The sequence below is a fragment of the Adiantum capillus-veneris genome, chromosome 23, assembly GCF_014529385.1.
Source record: "Adiantum capillus-veneris isolate H3 chromosome 23, ASM1452938v2, whole genome shotgun sequence".
Lineage (NCBI taxonomy): Eukaryota > Viridiplantae > Streptophyta > Polypodiopsida > Polypodiales > Pteridaceae > Adiantum > Adiantum capillus-veneris.
Window position 1 is genome coordinate 38,240,423 of NC_140953.1, and position 22,649 is coordinate 38,263,071.

The 22,649-nt window shown below is 42.8% G+C and overlaps 1 protein-coding gene across 1 annotated transcript in view; it reads right to left on the minus strand.

Annotated features, from left to right (window-relative positions):
* The window catches only part of LOC147427663 (dynein-1-alpha heavy chain, flagellar inner arm I1 complex-like), a 316,587-nt gene that overhangs the window by 216,172 nt on the left and 77,766 nt on the right, over window positions 1-22,649 (minus strand). The window contains exons 19-26 of the mRNA XM_086496532.1: window positions 19,644-19,824; window positions 18,386-18,508; window positions 18,116-18,190; window positions 17,945-18,010; window positions 16,298-16,359; window positions 15,177-15,303; window positions 14,849-15,049; window positions 2,883-2,965 (exon numbers count right to left, since the gene is read on the minus strand). Coding sequence (XP_086352658.1) covers window positions 2,883-2,965; window positions 14,849-15,049; window positions 15,177-15,303; window positions 16,298-16,359; window positions 17,945-18,010; window positions 18,116-18,190; window positions 18,386-18,508; window positions 19,644-19,824 — 918 coding nt within the window. The remainder of the gene's footprint in view (window positions 1-2,882; window positions 2,966-14,848; window positions 15,050-15,176; window positions 15,304-16,297; window positions 16,360-17,944; window positions 18,011-18,115; window positions 18,191-18,385; window positions 18,509-19,643; window positions 19,825-22,649) is intronic.

Below are 22,649 nucleotides of genomic sequence, written 5' to 3' on the forward strand. Positions count from 1 at the left end.
GTTTCCCTCGGGCATCTTCATATACAAGAAAATGGCTTTTGGGTTGAAAAACGCCCCACTCTTCATCTTTTTGTCCCCTGCTCACTAATCATCTCCAATTCTTCATTGATGAGTTCTCGACATTCTCCAGGGCGCAGTGTTCCACCCCCCCATGGAGAATTTGGAGGAGCACCTATCTCAGCTCTCCACAATATTCCTCAAGTGTAGGGAGGCAGGAAATGCTCAATCCAAACAAATGCCACTTTTTGGTCACTCAAGGTATGCTTTTAGGTCATGTGGTGTCTGCTAAAGGTTTAGCTCCTGACCCTGATAAGATAGTGGCAATTCTGACGTTGCCTCCCCCAATCAAACCCAAGGGTGTTCAAAGCTTTGTAGGCCTTACAAGTTATCATCGCAAGTTCATTCGCATGTATGCAGATGTTGCCCAACCCCTGACACTTCTAACCAGTGTTGATGTCCCCTTTCAACAGTCCAACGTTCAGACCCAAGCTTTTGCCTTTTTAAAGAAACGCCTGACCAAGGCACCTATTATGGTTGCCTCAGAATTGGTCCCTATTTTTCATGTGCATATTGAGACTAGTCAAACTGATGTAGGGATTGTCTTGACTCAACCTAGCAAAGAACTCATCTTGGATCGCCTGATCCACTACGCAAGTTGCATGCTCACCAAAGCTGACCGCAACTACAACACAACTCAAAGGGAAGGATTAGCTATTGTTTATGCACTGCAAGAATTCCACCATTATTTATTGGGTGTGCACTTCACAAATATTACTAACCATCATGCTCTTCATTATCTACTAAATAAGCCTCAAGTAGCAAGCCAGGTTTGGAGGTGTCTACTACTCTTCTAGGAGTTCAAATTTGAGGTGGTTCTTCGATCCGGCAAGTAGTATGTCATGGCCAACAACCTCTCTTGCGTGCACACAGGTGAAGAAGGAGCTATAGGAGTAAGGATTACTTCCCAGATAGCAATCTATACAAGGTAGACACAACCCTAGAATGGTATGGCAATGTCTTGCATTTGCGGCGGCAGGAGTGCCTTATCCAATGTATCCTGATCTAGGCTTTGGGCCCTATCCTGCTCCATATCCGTGACCTCGGTCCCCATACTGCCTTTCTTTCTTCCCCCACTATCATCGGAGCATCAGTAGTTCCATGGTTTTTTTGCTGCTTTCGAGTGTACATATCACCATCTTTACTTGCAGAGCTTAGCAGTTAGCTATACCATCACTCGAGGATGGTGAGTGTTCTTGTAGCGGGCAAGCTACAGCAGGCTAGCGTCACGGGACATGGACAATGGTTACAGTTTTACTAGGGTTCACACTCGGTGAATTCTCACCAACGCAATGATACTAGTTGTCCATGACACGTGGCAGACAGAGGGTGATCACGAGAACACCGTGGCTAGTTCTCACCACCCCAAATCGGAGATAGGTGTAGCTGTGTTGTGAGGGAAATTTGTATTAGTTGTTGGTTGCCCCTTCTCGTTTCGTATATATGCTCAATTGGTCTTTTGGGGATGCTATGCGTCGTATGAGTCTAGATTTGTGTGTTTTCAGTCTAGCACTTGCACACCTACATTGTACCTATGAGTCCTCGGCTTGGAGCTGATTGTGCTGCCAACCAGAGTCTACACTGGTTCTTTAAGTATAGTCAAGATCCACTTGGGTTTGGAGTCTGTTGTTGTGTCATATTGAGTATAGTTTTGCTTAATTTCATATTGCTCTTTAGTGTATGCACAGTAGTAGAGAGCACAACATAGAATTCTTGCTACAAGCACGCAGCTGGCTGTTGGTTTTGTAGCTAACATCAAGGGGAAAATGGATTTGATTGCTTGAAAGTTTTCCAAGTAGCCTTTGCACATGATACACATGAGATTTTTCGTCACTCATCAGTTTCATCATTACATGATAAGACCTTGACGAGAATAAATAACATTTTCCACTGTGTTTAAGTGGATACTTTCGAGGAAACTTGACTTATAACACTCGCAACTGGTCATATAGAAGGTGTCGGTAAAAACTGCTTAGATATGCATGCTTGTGTTGTCACAATTTCGTGTGTTTTTCAGTGATTTTTAAATTCTATGGAATTTTCTTATAATTGTGTACAAGGACTCCAACTCTGATAATAGCAATGCTAAGACAGATTTTTCTTTTGAGTGATCCTGACACTCCCAGTTGTAGAGGTGTGTTAAGAAACACAAAGGAGAGAAAGGTTTTTGGTTACTGCAGGCATGAGCATACAACCTTCTTAAATATATTGAATGGGTACTTGCAAGAGCTAAAATTTAGCTAGAAATTTACTGCTTAAGAGGCCTATCATAGTTCAGTTTTGATGGCTTCAACTTGTTCGAACTGTGGCCTTAGCACACCAGAACTTTTGTATGCTCAGATTTTTTGTTTCTCATTAGTTTTGGTCATTCAATGGGTAAAAAACCTTGACGATCGAAATACTTGACATTTTCCACTATTTTCAGTTCAATGGTTAAATGAACCCTGACTTATGACACTAGCAACAAGAAAAGGCGACTTCATAAAAGGGTTCAGGTTTTCATGTAGGTAAGGACAAAAGGAAATTTTAGCTGTAGCATGGGGTAAAAAAGCTCTTCTTTTTGTAGCTTGACTCAATCTCAAATTACAACGCCAAAGCATCAGGTTTATAAACTATCTAGAATTATCAATATTGTTTTGCCTTGTATGACAGACAGATCTACACCCAGCATTGAGCCTTGTATATACCATCCATTTCTCTACATCGCTAGGCTCACAGGCCATATTGGCTTTTAGAAGATAGTAGTAATTTTTTTTAAAAAAACAAACCAGTTTGTGAGTGTCTCATACAAGACGGAGTAATAATACTTATCATGGCAAACTTACTCAAGTTCAATTTCCATGCCAGAGCTCTGAATTTCTGCAACAACATTCAGTACAAGCTTCAACTCCTCCAGTGATTCAGGTTTCTGCATTAGATATCGCAATGAAGTATCATACAAAGGTTTCAACACTTTGCTGAAGGAAACAGTCTAAACACTTGTTTGATAGCGATGGGTTAGTTTTATATGTTTAAAAGTGCCATTGATCCGGGAAAGGCATACATTGCTTATCAATAAGTATGTCTGTCACCCCTTTCTCATGTGAGGCAAGGGCTTCCTGGGCCCTAAAACCTCTCCAGTACAAGCTAAACAGGAGTTGCAGGCTGGCAGCATGGTGCCCTAGTGGTGATCATCTATGTCAACTCTAGTGAAAAATTGGGCAGATCCCTCAGGTTATTTGAAACTTAACAGTATCGTTTTGGAAGATGGCCTCCAACCCATACTACCACTGGAAAAACCCAATGGATCATGTCTTACTCAAGACACTCGTCCTGTTATTTAGTTCCTGTGTAGCATAAGAAAAACACATGCAGAACAGGTCCAAGACCAACTAGGCAAGTTTCTTAACAAGGGGCGTTTTTGTTGCCAAGAAAAGTTCCTTTTGCAACTCTTATCTTATTGTGCATTAGAAAAATGGCTCACCCTCATCCATTTGTGGTTTTCATGGCCATCAACAAGATAAAAGTCAAGAGTAGCTCCATATTACCATGAATGGACAATATCTTGAACGTCTTATGGAGTGAAACATTTTTCCAAGAAAAGCAATGACCTACTACCACTAGGTGAAGGATAGCAAAGTGAGACATCAACGACAGCCTTCTGAATAGATTGTATTCATTATGTATTTGTGGTTTTCACATGCATAATTGGCTCTGTGTGCCAATGTGGACATGCTAGAGAAACTTGTTTTGGTGCTGTGTGAAGTGGGTGGCCTCATAGCAGTATGGTCAGATCCTCACTCAAGTGCTCACTAGGGTGTAGTGCACTATGATAACTCAAACTGTGTAAAAGAACAAAATTGAAACAGTAGAACAAGACAGACCAGAGATAGAGAAGACACCAGGAGACAAGGACTGCTAAATCAAGCCTTGATATAATGCAAAAAGACTCAATTACAAGACCCTCATTGACAGTGCACTCAGTTCCACACGACAAACTGTGCTACTCAAATATTGGTGAGGATAATGTCTCGAAAATAATACATACATAGTGATAAAATATCTCTAACCACTAGTGAGTGGATGAGGTAAACCCTGTAGGTTGTCGACTAATAGTAGACCAGGTAGGCCTAGGCCACTCTGATGGTCGTGCTATGACTCGTCCACCTCCCGCCAAATTGCTCATGTCCAAAAGTAGCCACGGTGGTAAACCCAAGACCCACTGTAACTGTAGAGTAGCTGGGGTGCTAGACCAAAAGAGCTCTTGGTCTGCAACCTTTGTGAAGATGTAAGTTTTATAACGATTCCATAGATTAGTTATTTGCATAAATAATTGTACAAGACATAGTCACGTGCTGTTACACTTTGGTGGGCATTCAGCATGTGATGTAGGATAAGTAGCATGACTATCACCAATTTCGTGCCAATACGATCAATAGAGCATCAGATGTAATTGCACCACTAGTGAGTAAGGAATTGAAGGTGTCTTGGCACAAAACTTATGATAACTTGGCAAATACCACAAACCTAGCCATCAACCATTAGAAAAGAGACCCAAGCCCTTTATTTTGGTCCCCCATGTGTGGAGAATGCAAGTAGACCTAGGCCCTATCCTGGCTGACACACTCTCCTTGGCTGACCTCATCCACAGAACAGATGAGCCCCATCAAGTAAGCTCTTTCTTTTCATATGGCGCCTCTATACTTATCTCTCTCTTCGCCCTTTTCCATACAAGGAGAAAGCCCCTAGCAGAGCATAAAGGATCAAGAGAAGGAGTATTATGATGGATGGAAGTATATGTAGAGATCGTTGGTCAAGATGATATCACCCATGATGAGGACAAAGGCCTTTATTCCACCCAACACCAGTATAACAGAGATGTGGATGTGCACAACTAGCATAGAAATTCTCAGTGCAAGCAGCAGTCCAGAGTGTGAGATGCTACTGGTACGCTCTAGTAAGACTTGGATGAGTCAATACAACGGGCAGATTGACAGACTACCCACTTGTTAGTACAGCTTAGATTGTCCTATACCCTTCGGCTCAGCCAATCAGATCAATAATGCTTACCTCAAGCATGAACCTTTTCGCACTATGATTGTGGATGTCATTCCGCCTTTGATCTCCCATATGTATGTTGATATGGACATAGCCTGGTTCCGTTTTGTTATGCGTGGTCAATGTGTTATCCAAGATTATGGTAGGGATTATCTGTCACGATTAAGGGAACAAGTTAATCAGGCAAAGGATGCTTGTAGCAGATTAATGCACTTGGCTAATCATTCTTCTCTTACTGCCACTCAAATGACTGAGTTGCTTTCTGCTCGCGTTATGTTACGGCACAATGATGAGAGGAAATTGGCCAAATGGCAGACACGAGCTCGTCAACAGGCTTTTGCAGATAAAGGATGTGCTTCTAAACAATTCTTCCAGCATTTGCATCACTCCAGGCAGTCTCAAGCTATAGGAGAGTTAAATTACCGTCAGGGGAGTGGACCTCCACTTTCCTAGAGTTGGCACTAGCCCTACACTCTCATTATGGCAAGATTTTTGAGGCCCCTTCTTCTCCGACGAGTGAAGCTCGCCAAGCGCGTCACAAGTTTCTATCGCATGTTGCTCCCATTCTTTCGATGCGACAGGCTCAAGACTTGGAAGTTGTTTTAACTGAGTCGGAATTATATGTTGGCTTGCTTGATTTGGGTCGATGGAGAGCTCCTGGTTGGGATGGTCTCTCTGTGGAATTTTTCTTGTCTTTTTGGGATTATTTGAAGCTGCCTCTGTTGTTCATGATGAATACAGCTTGGGAACAACAGGAATCGCCTTCCTCTTGGAAAGAAGGGTTGCTCAAGCTAATACCTAAGCATATGCATTGTGTGAAGAATTTTCTCATAGGCGCCCTATTACACTCATGCTTGTGGTATATAAATTAATGGCAAAAATGCTCGCTACCGGACTCAAGTGCTTTCTGCATGAAGGCTTGCATCAATCTCAATACGGCTTCATTCCTCGACGTCAAATTACTGATAACCTCGCGAATGTCTGAAGGAGTACGAGCGGAAGTGCGACGCGAGAGAGAGTGCGAGAAGAAGAGCACGACGATATGGTGAACTCGCTCTACTGTAATGCGTAGAGCATAGTGAGTTCTTATTAGGTTTTAACAAAAGAATATGTGTACATACCTGGAGGCCCGCCCACTTACCTGGGCGACCACATTGGGCTTTATACCCCAACAATCTCCCACTTAAAGTCCAATGTGGTACTTTAAGTGTGAGAGAAGCTACTATACAAGCTAATATACAAGAGATGTAGAGAAGTGATGTACTACCCTACACCTAACTGCTTGCGAAAATGCGCAAAGCTCTCTGAGGGAAGTCCTTTTGTAAGTAGATCAGCAGGATTTTCTGTGGTGTGAACTTTGACAAGTTGAAGTTGCTTATCCTCGAGCATTTCCCTGATGAAATGATACTTCACATCCACATGCTTTGTCTTTGAGTGATAAACTGGATTGCGAGCCAATTGTATAGCACTTTGACTATCACAATATAACACAGGCATCTCTTCCTTGATTCCCAAATCTGTTACTAGTCGATTAAGCCAAATTGATTCTTTGCATGCCTCTGATACTGCAACATATTCAGCCTCTGTAGTAGACTGAGTAACACAATCTTGTAATCTAGAACGCCATGATACTGCTCCACCAGCCAATGTAAAGACATACCCTGACGTAGACCTTCGGTTGTCTAAGTCACCTGCATAATCTGAGTCTGTAAAACCCTTTACACTTAGCTCCTGACTCCCATAGCATATACGCATACTCTTTGTAGCTTTCAGGTATCTCAATATTCCTTTCACTGCCTCCCAATGTTTCTTGCCAGGGTTTGACATGTATCGACTTACTACTCCCACTGCAAATGCAATGTCTGGGCGAGTGGCAATCATTGCATACATCAAACTACCCACTGCAGACGCATATGGAATCTTATCCATTTCAGCCTGTTCTTCCTCAAACACAGGACAATCTTGTTTGCTAAGTTTCACATATGGTGGCAATGGAGCACTCAATGCCTTTCCCTTCTCCATATTGAAACGTTGCAAAACCTTGTCAATATACTCTGTTTGAGATAACCAAATCAACTTCTTTGATCTGTCTCTCTCAATGCGCATACCAAGTATATGACTTGCTTCACCCATGTCTTTCATGTCAAACGATTTTGCCATCTTTGACTTCAAAGCTGAAATTTCTTCCAAGTGCTTGCCAGCAATCAACATGTCATCCACATACAAAATAAGGATCAGCCAACTACCATCCTTAGCCTTCTTTGTATATAGACAGTGATCGAACTCACTACGTTTGTAGCCTTGAGAAAGCATAAACTTGTGGAATTTATGGTACCATGCCCTCAGTGATTGTTTTAAGCCATAAAGACTCTTTAACAACTGGCATACCCAATCTTCCTTGCCTTTCTCAACAAACCCTTCTGGCTCCTGCATGTAAATTTCCACATCTAAATCACCATGCAAGAACGCTGTCTTGACATCCATTTGGTGCAACACCAAATCTAATATGGCAACCAATGCAAGAAAGCGTCTCAATGTAGTCATCTTGACCACCGGAGAGAAGACTTCCTCAAAGTCAATGCCTTGTTCTTGCTTAAAGCCCTTGGCAACAAGCCTTGCTTTGTACTTTGGCTGACTATCATGAGCGGTGATCTTATACCTGTAAACCCATTTACAGGGTAGAGCCTTTTTGCCCCGTGGTAATTTAACTAGCTTCCATGTCTTGTTTTTATGCAGAGCTGTCATCTCTGACTGCATGGCCAATTGCCAATTCCCGGAGTCCTTCATTTGCACTGCTTCCTTGTAACATGAAGGCTCATTGCAATCAGTCAACATGACATAGTTCATAGATGGAACAAACCTATCAGGAGGTCGCGTGACACGTCCAGATCTACGCACAATAGGTGGCTCAGGCTCAGCCACAACCTGTGGTTCCACTCTATCCTATCCTTGCTCCTCTTGAGCCCTGACATTTTGTCTTGCACGTGGAGGTCCATCTTCTTGGAAGACAACTCTTCTAATCTCCTCAAACCTCTCTGGTTTAGAATGATATTTGGATTCATTAAAGTAAACATCATTGCTGCGGACAACCTTTCTGGATTCGGGATCCCAAAGTCTGTACCCCATCTCACCAGAATTACCATAGCCTAGAAAGATGCACGTTCTACTCTTTGGCTCAAGTTTGTTCCTAAATTCCTTTGGAACGTGAGTATATGCCTCACAGCCAAAGACTCTGAGATGCTTGTATAAGGGCATTTTGCCTGACCATACCATCTCTGGCACTGAATCCTTCTGCAAAACCTTGCTAGGAGATCTATTTACAAGATGAACAGCTGTTGATACAGCTTCATCCCAAAACCCATTTAGCAGCTGTGCATTAGACAACATACTTCTGACCTTCTCTTGTACGGTCCTATTCATCCTCTCAGCAACACCTTTTTGAGGAGGATTGTAAGGAGCAGTAAGTTCACGTTTTATACCTTTTGACTCACAAAATTCCTGAAAGGCCTTTGAAACATACTCTCCACCATTGTCAGTGCGTAAGCATTTAAGCTTCTTGCCACTCTGATTCTCCACAAGTGTCACAAACGTTTTGAAAACACTAAACGCTTCATCCTTGTGCTTGAGAAAGTAAACCCATACTTTCCTCGAGTAATCATCTATAAATGTCATAAAGTAAGAAGCTCCCCCTAGAGATAGGTTAGGCATAGGTCCACACAAATCACTATGAACAAGTGCCAACTGTGTATCTCTTCTACTGCTTCTATGCTTATGTGGCTGCTGTGTTTGCTTACCATACAGACAATGTTCACAGAATTCAAAATCATTAAATGAAAAGCCAGGCAAATAACCAGAACGAGACAAGATTTCCATTCCCTTCTTGGACATATGTCCTAACCGGCTATGCCACAAAGAAACGTTCGGCTGCTCGGTTACATTGATTACATTTTTAGAGACATTTGATACATAAATCATGTAAAGTCCTCCAGACGAGGAATTTACTCCATGTGCTACTGTCATAGAACCCTTGGATATCTTCCACATGTTTTGTCCAAAAGTGGTGACGTAGCCAACATCATCAAGTAAACCTGTACTGATCAAGCTCTTTGTAATTGCGGGAACATGTCTCACATTCTTCAGCGTGAGAGAAGAGCCATTCTGAAACTTCAATTGAACATCTCCAACACCTAAGATCTCACATGTCTGCCCATTGCCTAGCCAAACATGATCTTTAGTGGTCACATAAGAAGTAAACCACTCCTTGTTTCGAGACACATGAAGTGATGCCCCTGAGTCTATAATCCAGTCACTCAGTGCATTTCCATCAGATGTTGTAAGAAGAGCTGAGTCCATTGTATTCTTCAAGAAGTAGATGTCTCCTGACACTAGACTGTCATCCTCTGCAATAGTGTTTGTCACATTTATTTCTTGAATCTTCACTGAGGACTTGTTCTTCTCACCATGGTCTTCAGCTTTCTCTTTTCCTTTTTCTGCTTTCCATTCTCTGCAGTCTCTTTTCATGTGACCCTTCTTGCCACAATGGTAGCATTCTATGTCACTCTTGCCTTTAGCACTGCGGGACTTGCTACGAGACTCATTCCTCTTTCCACCTTTGTACTTTTCTTTGGTCCTTCCCCTGACAACTAAGGCTGTTCCTTTGCCTTTTTCCATTGTCTTTCTATTGGTTTCTTCAGTAAGCATACTTCCTTCTACACCTGCTATGTTCAAACCATCTGGAGGTGCAGAATTACTCAAAGCTGTGCGAAAAGTGTCCCAACTTTCCGGCAATGTGATCAACAGGAACATAGGTCTAACAGGTTCATCAAACTTGACACCTTGAGCTGACAACTGACTGTAGATTGTGTTGAATTCATTCAGATGATTGGACATAGGTGTCCCTTCTTTCATCTTCAAGTCAACAAGCTTCTTAAGCCAGTATACCTGTGAAGCTGCACTCTGCTTCTCATAAAGATCACTCAGCTTTAACCATGCTTGATAAGCCGACATCTCGTCTGCTACATTTAAGTAAACGCTTTCTGCCAAAGTCAACATAATGGTAGAAAGTGCCAATTCATCCATTTCGCTCCATTCATCTTCGTCCATATCTTCTGGTTTTATCCCCTTGAGCTTTATAGGTTTTATCTGCTTCTTTTGTACCAACACGTGCCAAATCTGCTGCTTCCACAATGGGAAATTGGTTCCATCCAGCTTCTTGATATTGTAAAGAGCAGTGTCCTGTGATCCAGCCATAGCTACGCTTCACAGTAGTTTACTTTCCTGGGAAAAATTCGGCAGAGTTTCCCCTGTAAACTGACCTCTGAACCAATATCAACCTGTCAAATGAACCAAGAAAGCTTCAGATTCTGCAGAAATTTTGGCAGAGTCTCCTTTGTAAAATGGCTCTGGTGTACTCAAAACAGACCAAAAAACAGCTCAAAAAACCACTGTCTCTCTAACACTGTAAGCTGTGGGTAAACCTGTCCTGCACCTGTACTGTCTCTGACTGTCCTGTCACTGTCCTGTAAGCATAGACTGCGACAATGCCTCAACGGCAGTAAAGCAAAGATGCTATCCCAACTGTCTAACTCACAGTCAATACATCCTAGCTGCCTATCTAAGGGTGCTCGAGGGATCGCTCCAAGACCTGTATCACCGAAAGGATCTCAACATTCGAGAATCCCCCAGCTCAATAAAACCTCACTCGACCCTCAACAAAGGCTGCAGTAAATCTGACAGTACATAGACTTCCCACAAAGTCATACATCCACAAATTTCCCACTGTATGCTGTAACCGCTGCGGCGGTTGTTTGCTGCGTGACTCACAGCCAGCAAACCCTCAACAGACATACATCATCTCTGACAATACATCCCATGTGGAAGTACCTGCAATGTCAGGATGAAATCTGGAATATCAAGCAGCAAACACAAGCTACCTGATGAACTAGTGGATGTCGCCTACAGTCTGTGTGTAGATGCACCCGTGTTGTATGTGACACGCCTCCAAGAACTGTGAGCTGTCCTTCGATGTGTAGACAGCCACAAATCAACACTCTGGGAGTGTCGATATCCTCAGCACCTGCAGTCGTAGGCCGAAAACCCCAAATTTGCAGAGTCGGATCTGCACCCGCCGAGACCACGTAGTCGAAAATGGCCTGCGCAGACCTTTGTCGAAGCCGAACGGTGGCCGAGATGACCTCAGAATGAAATTCTGAGAACACCGAGCCCTTCGAGTTCTCCTACAGGATTTGGGGCCGTGTCTTCGCCTGTCGAATTTCACTCCAATCTGAGCTGGTGACTCTAGCCTCCTGCAGTGCTGCCCCGAGCCTCGATCTGAGCTCTGATACCAATTGAAGGAGTACGAGCGGAAGTGCGACGCGAGAGAGAGTGCGAGAAGAAGAGCACGACGATATGGTGAACTCGCTCTACTGTAATGTGTAGAGCATAGTGAGTTCTTATTAGGTTTTAACAAAAGAATATGTGTACATACCTGGCGGCCCGCCCACTTACCTGGGCGACCACATTGGGCTTTATACCCCAACAATGTCATCATTGGAATGGAATATGCAAAATATACTCGACAGGATGTCTTGGTCATGCCTGTCGACGTTGGAAAGGCATTTGATACTGTTCTTTGGGATTATATTACGGAAACCATGCAACATTTGGGCTTTGGGCCTAGGCTATCCCGTGTCATGCTTTTCTTGTATGCACACAGCACTTCTGCAGGCTTGCGGGATGGATCTCTCACCGAATCTTGGCCTTTGGGACGGTCGGTAAGGCAGGGTTGCCCTCTGAATGCTTTGCTTTATGCGATTGCTACTCATCCCTTGTTCATGTATTTCGATTCCTTGACTTCCACTGGTAGGCTACATGGCCTGACTTTACCTTCCGGACAACAGTTCGTTGGTCAGGCTTATGTGGATAACTCTTTGTTCCCATGCCTTGCAATAACTATGATGATGTACAACAGATTATGAATACTCTTCACTTGTTTGGATTGGCAGCAAGTCCCAAAGTTAACGTCTGCAAATCCAAGCTATTGCCTCTGAAAGAATGTGGCTGGCATAAGATATTGTGGCCTGGGAAGATTGTTCCTCTACATGTTCTGGTTCGCCATTCGGGTTATCCACTGGGTTGGAATGTATCGGCTATGCAGAAACTGGATTGGGTGCTCCAACGTCTGCATTCCAAGTTGAATAATTGGAAACTGTCCACGTGGCCACTTTATGTGCGTCTCCAAATTGTTCGATGCATCCTTGTGGCGTATGTGCAGTTTTACTTGCCTTTGTTATCCTGGCCTTGGTTGCGTTTGCAATCCCTAATGTCCAATATTTTAGAGCATTTTTGGCGGACCTCCTCTAGCAAGAAGGGTCTTCCTCTTCTATCTATGGACAAGCTGTGTTATCCCAAGCGTCTTGGAGGGTTAAATATTTTGGACTTGCGACGTCATCTTCTGGCTCGGAAAGCTATGTTGTTGCTAGTTTTGGTAGAGCAGCAGCAACCCTCGGCTCTCATGGTTACACATTTGTGTGTGCACATTGTCACTCCATCTTTTGGTCATTGGAAACAGACTTATTGGGACGTTTTGGGAAAGCTCGAAGGACACATTCCTGGATGTCCCTTTACTTCTTCTCTAATTGCTGACTGGAAGGTTGTCACTTCGCATTTGGCTTGGAATGTCGACAATCCTCTATGGGTAACTCTCTTCGCTTAGAGAGTTTGCATTGGAGCAGGGCTTTCGCTTCGACTTTGGTTCAACAGTCTCCTCGCCAAGCGTATTTTCTTTCCCAAAAAGGAATCTGTCGAGTGCATCACGTGGTTGATGACTCGGGTTATGTTCTTTTGTTCGCTGATGCAGTGTCTTGCTTTCGGCTGATCTTCACTATTCTGCTCTCTGGAGGGAGATTCAAAGGATGCTTGCTACTCATTCGCCCATTCCTCCTTTCAATGTGGACTCTCGCTTCTCTGACTCGAATCTGGCTACTACTAGATTGGACTGCATCTCAGCTAGCAGTGTCTATGCCATCCTTCAGTCTGATGTATGGATTATGCATCAAGGTAATCAGCTGTGGTCGCTCTCCGAGTCATCCTTGTGGTGGCAACACACATTGTCTCGCATTTGGCAGAGTCATCTGCCTTTGAAAGAACGTGTTTTCTTGTGGCGGTGCTTGGTGGGAGCTCTACCTGTTGGCAGTGTGTTACATGCTCGGCATATTGCGTCTTCCCACTGTCCCAGATTCCTTGAAGCTGAGGAGACCGTGCCACACTTACTGTGGCATCGTCGTCACTCCAGAGCCTTCATTCGCCAAGTGTCGACTGCTCTTCATCTTCGTTTTCCTTCCGGCTCTTTTCACAGACGCTTTTGGCTTTTTGGAGTGCTCCAGTCACCGCAATCTCAGTTTGTGGTGTTCTTCAGCTGGGTCAGATTTTTGACTATGTGGGCCATCTGGCACCATAGGAACTCCTTAATGTTCCAAGGCACTTCTGTTGATCCCTTTCCCTATTTCAAATTATCTCTTGGTCAAGCGTTGCATTTGCCCTATGACGCTGGAGACATCACTCTTGATATCTATAGGATTTACTTTGACTGTTTTTAGCCTTCGGAGTCTCATAATGCTCCGCTTCTTGTATCCCTTTATTTTCGTGGGTTTTCCTTGCTTTGAGGTTTCCCACTTGTAATTAATCAAAGCAGATTCACAAAAAAGTGTGTGGGACTGTCCCATGGCACAGCAAGTTTGGCTTCGGATTCTTTGGCTGATGCCCACCCTTTCTACAGCCAGCCAGTACACTTGGGGCGTTGTAGCTTGGTCCACACTCGCGGGCCCAGCGCTTCGACTCGACATGTCTTCAACCAGCAGGATGATAGTGATTCAGGAGGGCAGGCTTGCACTCCAGCTCGCCACAGAGCTCATCCCTTGGGAGTGGTGCAGTGATAAAGAGTGGTTCTGAAAGCTCATTTGTGGCCTGACATTGTGGTTCATCTGGCGAGCCCGCTGCTTTTGCATCTTCGAGACTCGACCCGTTCCACCGGCAGAATTTGTTCATGACATCTGGTTGGAGCCGATCCATACACTCAAGGGCCAGTTTGAGAGACTTCAGGGCAGCTCCGACCGCATGCAGGAGCGCCACGAGGCCTTCTTGCAACTTTGGCGCTGAGAACCCTTTTTCACCATGGTTCAGGGCGTGCCTAGATGGCATTACCGGCCACAAGTGTGGTTGTTTTCTCCTCCCATCTCGTGATAGCCCTCATTGTGCATATCTTGTCTTCTCATTGGGAGAGTCTCCCCATGTTTCTAATGAAGCCCTCTCTAGCAGAGGCCGGTAGTAGCCCTTTGGGCCCTTTTATTAACTAATCTTTTTCTTGCAAAAAAAAAAGTGCTTGGACTTGAACTCTACTAAACGCTTAAGAGGTAACAACCTATGCTGTGAAATACACAGACTGATGGGGGCTGAGTAGACATGAAAGACATGAAAGCTTTGTTGTAGTATGTTTTCAATCTTGCTCCATGTACCTTTCAGCATTTTCGTGCAAAAGGGAGCGTGTGGACAGTAAAACGTAAGGGAGTGTAGATTCTTTGTGCTTCTTTGTGCTACGAAGCATAGACACTTTACAGATTCAGCCTTGTACAGTTTGAGCATTTTTGCATAGACGGTTCAAAACAACAACAAGATGACTGTATAAAAAGAATCATTTTATATTCCATTATGAAGAAAATTTAGCACGCTTTACGAGAGGAAAAAAGCAGAAAATTGCCTGGTGAAGGGTTTTCAGGTAATTTTCTATCCGACCATGTATATTGGCAACCCGCGGAACTTCATTTTCCACCATTGTCTGACCAATCATTTGAACCCATAGCAACGCCTCATTCCGAATAGAACTTACTAGCTGATGTGATAATATGGTAAGAAACTCCACATGCTTCTCACTAGGGGTCTCTGAAACATCGGATGCCACCTACATATAAATTTGTAACCACAGCATCGCATTAACCTTTAATACCAGATACAGTTGCAAGAAAAAGAGACAGGAATTTGCTCACATCGTAGCCTGCCTACTCTATCTTTTGCCCAATAAAACCAACCTTTGCATATCTTGCAAGTTTTTCCTCAAATTTTGCACAGGTTGGGTTTTGCACGGCAAATTTAATCAGCACGGCGTTTTTGTCTTGTCTCCATAAGTGTTGATACTTGCGCCAGCCCTCTAGATGCCTTGACCATCAAAAAACCAGTACACAATATGGTTATTTTGTTTTCCTGTACAAGTTACTAGCGCAAATATCATGCAAAGATCAATAAGTTAAGAAAATAGAAGCAACTATTAGAGAGGATATAAACGTGAGATAGAGCCCCTAACTCAATCCATACTTCCATCTAGGCAGACCGTCCTCAACTCACCAAAAGCTAGGAATCAGCATGCATCAACCTATTGTTTACTAGGTGCCCTCTTTTTATCTTTTACAAGAAAAAGACCCTTTTGAATGTTGATCAAATGCCCACTGTGCTACAAACATGTCTTTGTACGAGGGGGTATTAGAGGAGGAGACACCCAAGATTTCAACCATGAGCTCATCCAGGTATATGGAGGGTTGGAAAAGTTACACCAATGGCCTGACACTAGTGAGAAGAAGAAGAAGAGACCAACCCGCTAGGTCCTGATGTGAGTTGCCTCAAAGGCCATCATACAGTGTGGACCTGAACCAGGTTGAGCCATGTCCCTTGGATGGTCTCTACAGGAGCCACAGAATGCCATTCATATATATACCAAAGCAAGGAGCCTGCAGCACGCTCTCGATTCCAAGGTTGCACTGCAAAATTTGGGAGGGGCACCAAAAAATACCTCCATTGGATCTAAGTTGCAAAACTATCAGCATCTGCTTCATAGCATAGGATCAAACAGAGACGACCAGGCTGTTGGATCCCAATTGAAGATCATGTCAGTAGATAAGCAGGCATGAGATGCAAGATTCAAAGCCAAATCTGTTTTTCTTTGGAGCAATCCCACAGGCAGTGTCACTGGGTCCACACTAGATGCCAACACCCAACAAATCCTCATGAATGGCCATTGTTTGCTAACCGGCTCCTAATAGCCACTCCTATTGTAAAACAGAAAATAAATGATTTTGTCCTGCAGATTTTCTCTCAGAAAATCACATTAGAACAAGCACTTCTAGAAAATCTTTCACAATTGGCACTTAATACTTACTTTTGAATCCCCATAACTGCATTGTTGACGTGAGTACCCAAAATCAACATTTTCTTGATGATCTAGCAAGCAGCAAAATTTATATTAAGATCCAAGGAGAATGATTAACATTTGTGCTATATGTTTTGATCTTTCTAGATATTTATAATTAAACATTATAGCCTTACATATGCTTCAAAGTTCAAATTTCAGTATTAAATTGGACAACTTCAGAAACAAAGCCTAGCCAGGGGCATCAATTGATTGAAAATCATAAAGTTAATTTGAAAAGGAAATTAATCTCTGATTAAAGCCTATTATGGTTGGCTTTATATTGCCAATAGACCATCTTGCAAAATGTAAGAGGCTATATGGCCCAAAAGCAGCCGTACCATCTGTAACCTTCATGCTACTGTGCGCTACAATAATGAAAAAGCAGGGCTTCAGGGTTTTAAAGTCCTATAATTCCATTCCTTTCTGGATGACAGGAACTTCAACTCTCAAGATTTGAAACTCTAATGCTCGCTAGATTACCTTGTTCATTACATGAATTTCATGAGTTGAAGTGTCTTTTTAAAACCTCAATCCGTTGCTTAAAAGCTTGGAATAAGAAAGCCTAACGTTATGGCACGACTCTAAAACGAGTGCGGCCTTCCAAAAGATGTAGCAGAATGGGCACATCAAAATGTTCCATCAGTTATTTCAAAAATGACAAAAAAAACGCATTGTACCTTTGTGTTCATTAAAAGACAGTAAGATGAGTAACAAGTAAAAGGTTGCATTCTAATGGTACATCCATACAGACAATTTAAAGACAGTGCTTAGGAATTCATAGCTTGTGTCGCATGAAATACATTTGAACAGATGGTTGTTTGCAGGCCACACAAAAAGAAAGAAAGAAAGAATGAAGGAAAAATATAGCAATGTTTCTCAAGGCCAAAGTGGCCCATGAGACCCAGATAAGTTACGACTGATGATGATATCTCACACCATAAAATGAAGCATCTTCTTAGGTAATTCCCTTGCTAGAAGAAAAAAGAGAAATGAACGATGAGAAGATCTATAGCCACTCCAAGAAGCTAAATGTACAAGCATATCGTAAGAGCATAGTCTCAACTCAGGGCAGTACGTCCATCAGCAGGTGCCTCAACAGTGACTAACCATTAAGTTGTAGTGCATTGCTCTTCTATGATGGCCTAGATATGCAGAAAAAACAAATCATACATCCAGCCTCTTAAGTTTTTTTTCCTGGTCAAAAGCACAAGCCCATAAGTGTAGTGTGCACCATCCTGTGTGTATGCAAACACTGTAGTGAACAGGACATGGTGCTCACACACATTACACAGAAAGATTTGAACAGATGTGTTTCTTGATTAGATGGTTGTAGCCCTTTGTACACATATAGATACCCTTTCAGGCTTTTTGACTTTAAATGATAAATGCAGAAAGCAATAAGGTAGATTATCTACGGTAAAATTTGGTGTATGATATCAGAGACTATTCCAAAGCTGATTAAAAAGGGCATTAAAAAGTGGGTCACTCGAATTACGATGCACTTTTCGTTTTCATTCTGAAAAGCATGGTGCCAAATACTTCCATCTGCTAGAAATCTTCAAGATATGCTATACTTCATTACTGTTTGGCTTGCATAGACAAGAACCAACCAACCTGTGGATTTGCAGACACTTCTGCATAAAAATTGAAAATAAAGGGTTCTGAATCCCCTCCTAATCGCTGGAAACAGACACTAGTATCATTTCAACGACAAGAATCTGGTGTAGGAGATCAAACACTGTTATCAGATCCGAATAGGAAACTCCTCCCTTAAGTGCAACGCACCTGTTCAGGTGTCTCCATACAAGTCCCATCCATCCACCTGATGAAAGCTCTTGCTGATGTAACTACTGTCCGCACCTGCAATAATGTTATAAGATCTTAGCGAATGGAAAACATAGTACATGCATACCTTGTAGCCCTCCCGTCCTGTTAGTTTAAAACTTCATGTCCTAGAGAAAATTTTATCTAGTACACTGTTTATAATTGTTCATGTTATGTGACCACAATGTAGCAAATAAAAAGATTAATCAAGCAATGCTGATAAAGACTCACCAATCGATTAAGCAGTCCAGCAACATCATTTAGTGGTGGTTGAGCAAGGACATCTGGTTTGTTTAAATAGAAATTAACCTTGAATCGCCTACATTTACACAGCGGCTGCTGCCTACTAGAAATCTGTATAAACAGCAAGATTGAACAGAACGATTTATCAAATATGCAACTATCTTCTAAAATTAAACTCTAAATTTTTGATGTATAGGAAAATCTGTGTTTGCATAAGATTTGCCGAAGTAATGGAAGATTAATGAAATAATTATGAGCAACACATTCAATCCTGTAATTATATGCAATCCAGATGCTATTGCAAACAAAAACAAAGCAGCCATTAACCCAGTCTATGTCACCAAAATGCAACTTTGACATTCGATCATGGGCTGCATTCGCAATAAGCATGTGTCTGCAAGTCTCAAGCAAGGACGTTTTATACCACCACTGAAAGTGGTACAAGTAATTTTGCTGGCTATGCTTTCGTATTTCTAACCATTAATTCCTCGGCATAAAAGACTTAGGTAGACCTTGCCATATAGTGATTACTTGAGAAACAAAACTGACACTCACCATCACCAAGCAGAAGGACATCTTTCATGTGAGGCTGACATTGCTTTTAACATTTAGCATGGACCTTGGGCTTTACAGAAGTTTCCAGCATGACTTTCTAAGCTTGGTGAAAGAGCAACACTCAAGAATTATATGCAAATATTGAGTGCAAATGGAAATCATTGTTCGGTAGTACATAAAGTGGTGCAGATTCGGCACCACAAGAGTTCAGAACTTGCAAGTTCTATCTTTAGGACAATTTGGTGAGAAACACGTGTGCAAACCTACCCGTATCACCATATTTCCATAGGGTATGAAGCCTATGGAAAAACTAAGAGGTGGAAGCATGAATGAGTTCGAAAGTGAGCTGGTGGCTTATGAATGAGAAGAGATTCATGGGGAGGCATAAATTTATTTATGCTGCCATCCTGATGAGACAAGGGAACTTTGAATCAGATGATATATCATTTAATTGAACACAAAGCATGGGGCAAGTTCACAATAATAAGAAAAATTGCAAAGGAGATATCTCACCTAAAATTGAAATAAATAATAATAACGGGCTCTTTATAATGTTCTATCTTTTAAGCTTCTTACTGAGAATCAAGGGCCCCATAGGAACACACACCAATCTAGCCGCAATTCTTTGAGACAAAGATAACTGTTTTTTTCTAAGAATAGCAACTGCAGTTGTGTGAGATAATGGGTTCACCTTTCTGAACTGGAAAAGGGATTGCAAAACCAGTAGTCCTTTCAAAACCATCTGGATCAAAGCATCAAAGATTTTCTGCTCCCAGTACTTGTAATATTCTACTAATACAGGAGATTTGCCTGTGTTTGTAGACACTACAATCTCTTCCAGCTTCATTAAAAGAGGCGAAATGCTACGATATCTGAAAATAAAAGGATAAAGGATATTTTTCCAACTTGCAACTGCCATTGCCTTTAAAACACATCTCTACAGTAAAGTAAATGATGCTCATGTGGACATCCTTAAACTGAATATTTGCATGAAACTTAATGATAAAACCCACTAAAACTCCTGAATTATTCACCAGATATCATCCAGATATTGCTTGTCCCTTATCAAATCTGCCACTACCATGCACTCATAATTACAAAACCATGCCTTAGTATACTAACTCGTCTTGCACCAATACAAGTAGAATGATTGGCTAAGTCTAAGGGCTAACACAATGCATACTTTTTACACATTCTAAAAGCCAAGCATGACAACTTTGAACTTTGACAGAAAAATGGTATGCAAACCACTTGAAGGGAAAGGGGCATCTTGTTTTCTCAAAAAAAAAAACTAATAAACAATGGGTGTAAAAGCACAATATACTGTAAAAACAAGAGCATACACAACATTGATAAATGCCGCAACAATGTTACTGCTCGGCTTCTGCATGCTCCCATCTGGAATATCTATTGCTCATCTCCTCAAAGACTTCATTGAACCAGGTGTCAAGGAATTACTCTTGCCTATGGTCCCCCTGAGACACTGCATGCTCTCATCTGGAATATTCATTGCTCATCTCCTCAAGACTTCCGTGAACCAAGTGTCTTTGCCTTTGGATCTATAATCTTTAGACAAATGACCACGCTTTCCACAATTGTAACAACAGCTCATGGTCTTCTTTCTTAAATCTGAAAAAGCAAGTGCTTCCACACCTTTGTCAGAAATCTGAATTTTGCCTTGAGTTATCAACACGGCTTCCACCTCAATGAAAAGAGTTGAAATCATCAAATTCCAGCTTTTCCTTCGTGATTTGTAGCCGAAGTGTCCTAGACACAGTTTCATACGCCCCAAGCTACTTCTTGAGTACCAAAGCAGCCAACTAAGTACCGGTTAGTGCACTTTTCATAGACTAGAGTTGATCATGAATAACTTTAGCCTTCATAACACAATATTGCATGGAACTTCCAAGTGGAAACTTGATGGCAAAATAGCTATCAAATAATTCCGATCAAACATTCCAACAAGCTTGAACCACATATCGTTGGCTGAAGAAATTTCCTTTGTAAGAGATTCCACAATGGCCGACATTGCCTTCCCATTACAAGCATCCCAATCGACACATGATTTTTCATACTTACATCTTGAAGGCGGGTGTACCTGTTGTTAGGATCCCTCGTAGGACATGGCTCCAAACCGTCAACTATGTCCCATAAGCCTTTCCGCGAGAACCAAAGTCGCATAATCAAGTTCCAATGGACGTAGTTATCGCCGTTCAGTTTGTTGTTGGTGCTCGAGCAAGTGTAGCGCGGATAATGTGTCGTGCTCTCTACAGTGGGTGGTCCTCAGTGCAATGTGCGTGACAATCTCACTCAAACAGACATGAATAGAAAGGAAACAATAGACATCAACAGAGCTCACAAAGACTCAACAACAGACAGAACATATGACTCGACTATCTCAAAGACTGATACAAACTCTCGCGTGGCAGCACACTTAGCTCCAGCCCAGGACTCACAGGTACAATGGGGGTGTCGAGGCTCAGATGTTCCAGGATGGTGAAGACGTGCTCTGTGTATAGACTCACTCTAGACGACTACGTACAAGATCCATGACCAAACCGCTACTCCTCATATATACAACCGTAAAGAGCCACCAACGGCTCATAAATGACAACATCTAAGTCTATCTCCACTGAGTGGTGGTGATGACCTAGCCACGATGTCCACTAGACCACCGTGTCCCTGCCACGTGTCCCTGCCGAGCGTGACCGTCCAGTGTGGACCGGCCAAACCCAAGACCAACTCTAAAAGTCCCAACTGTACTAACTGTCCTGTGAAAGTGACACTGTAGTCTGCTACAAGTTGCCCGCCACAAGACCGCTCACCGTCTCAGTGAGAGGAAGACTGAACAACTGTGAAAGAAAACTACTAGCTACTGCATATTTACAATGGTGTTTTCCTGAATCTGTCATCCAAGAGATAGAGTGGTGGCCACTGCTACACCGGAAGTATCAGCCTCTGGGGGAGGAGCCATCAGATCGATGGGAAAACTTTGTACTCTATGAGGGCCACAACCCGACTCTCAGTGAAAGGAGCAGCCACCTGCTGCTCGGCGGATGGGAGTACCTGATCTGAAGTGTATTGAGGCCTCTGACTCGAACACCCATGTCTATGTGCGCCTGCATAGCCATCACAGGGAACCGTCTGGGAGGATGCCATGTGCAGTACGGAGCCAAAAGTGCCAGGCTGTTGAAATCCCTGAGGGTAGTACTACTGCTGTGAAGCTGTACCTCCCCCAAACTGTCGATGACTATACTCAGCATAGCCCATAGTCGGCTGTATTGATCTAGCTGGACGAACCCACCCGTACCCCATGGTAGGCTGAGGCTGCTGCTGAAACTGCATGTCCCCTTGGACTAGCATGTCCCGAAATCCTTGCATTTGGGCTCTGAGGTCATCAATAACCTGTGTCTTTAAGTGCAGAGCCTGACGCAAGGCAAAAATTGTAGCATCTCTATCCGCTATGGCACTCTCTGCAACTCGCAAGCAGCCTTCCATAGCCGCATATGTGGCCGAGTGCTTTTGGTGGGTGGCTGCTAGTTTCTATGCACCAAGTTCAATCATTGCTATGGCATTTCTTGACTCCTGTAGGTTTTCTTCAGAGATTTTGAACAACGAAGAAGAGTCATCTCCACTAGAGGAAGCAGTAGTAGCACTTGGAGACGTAGTAGTAGCAGGTTTACCCGGAGGCACTGCA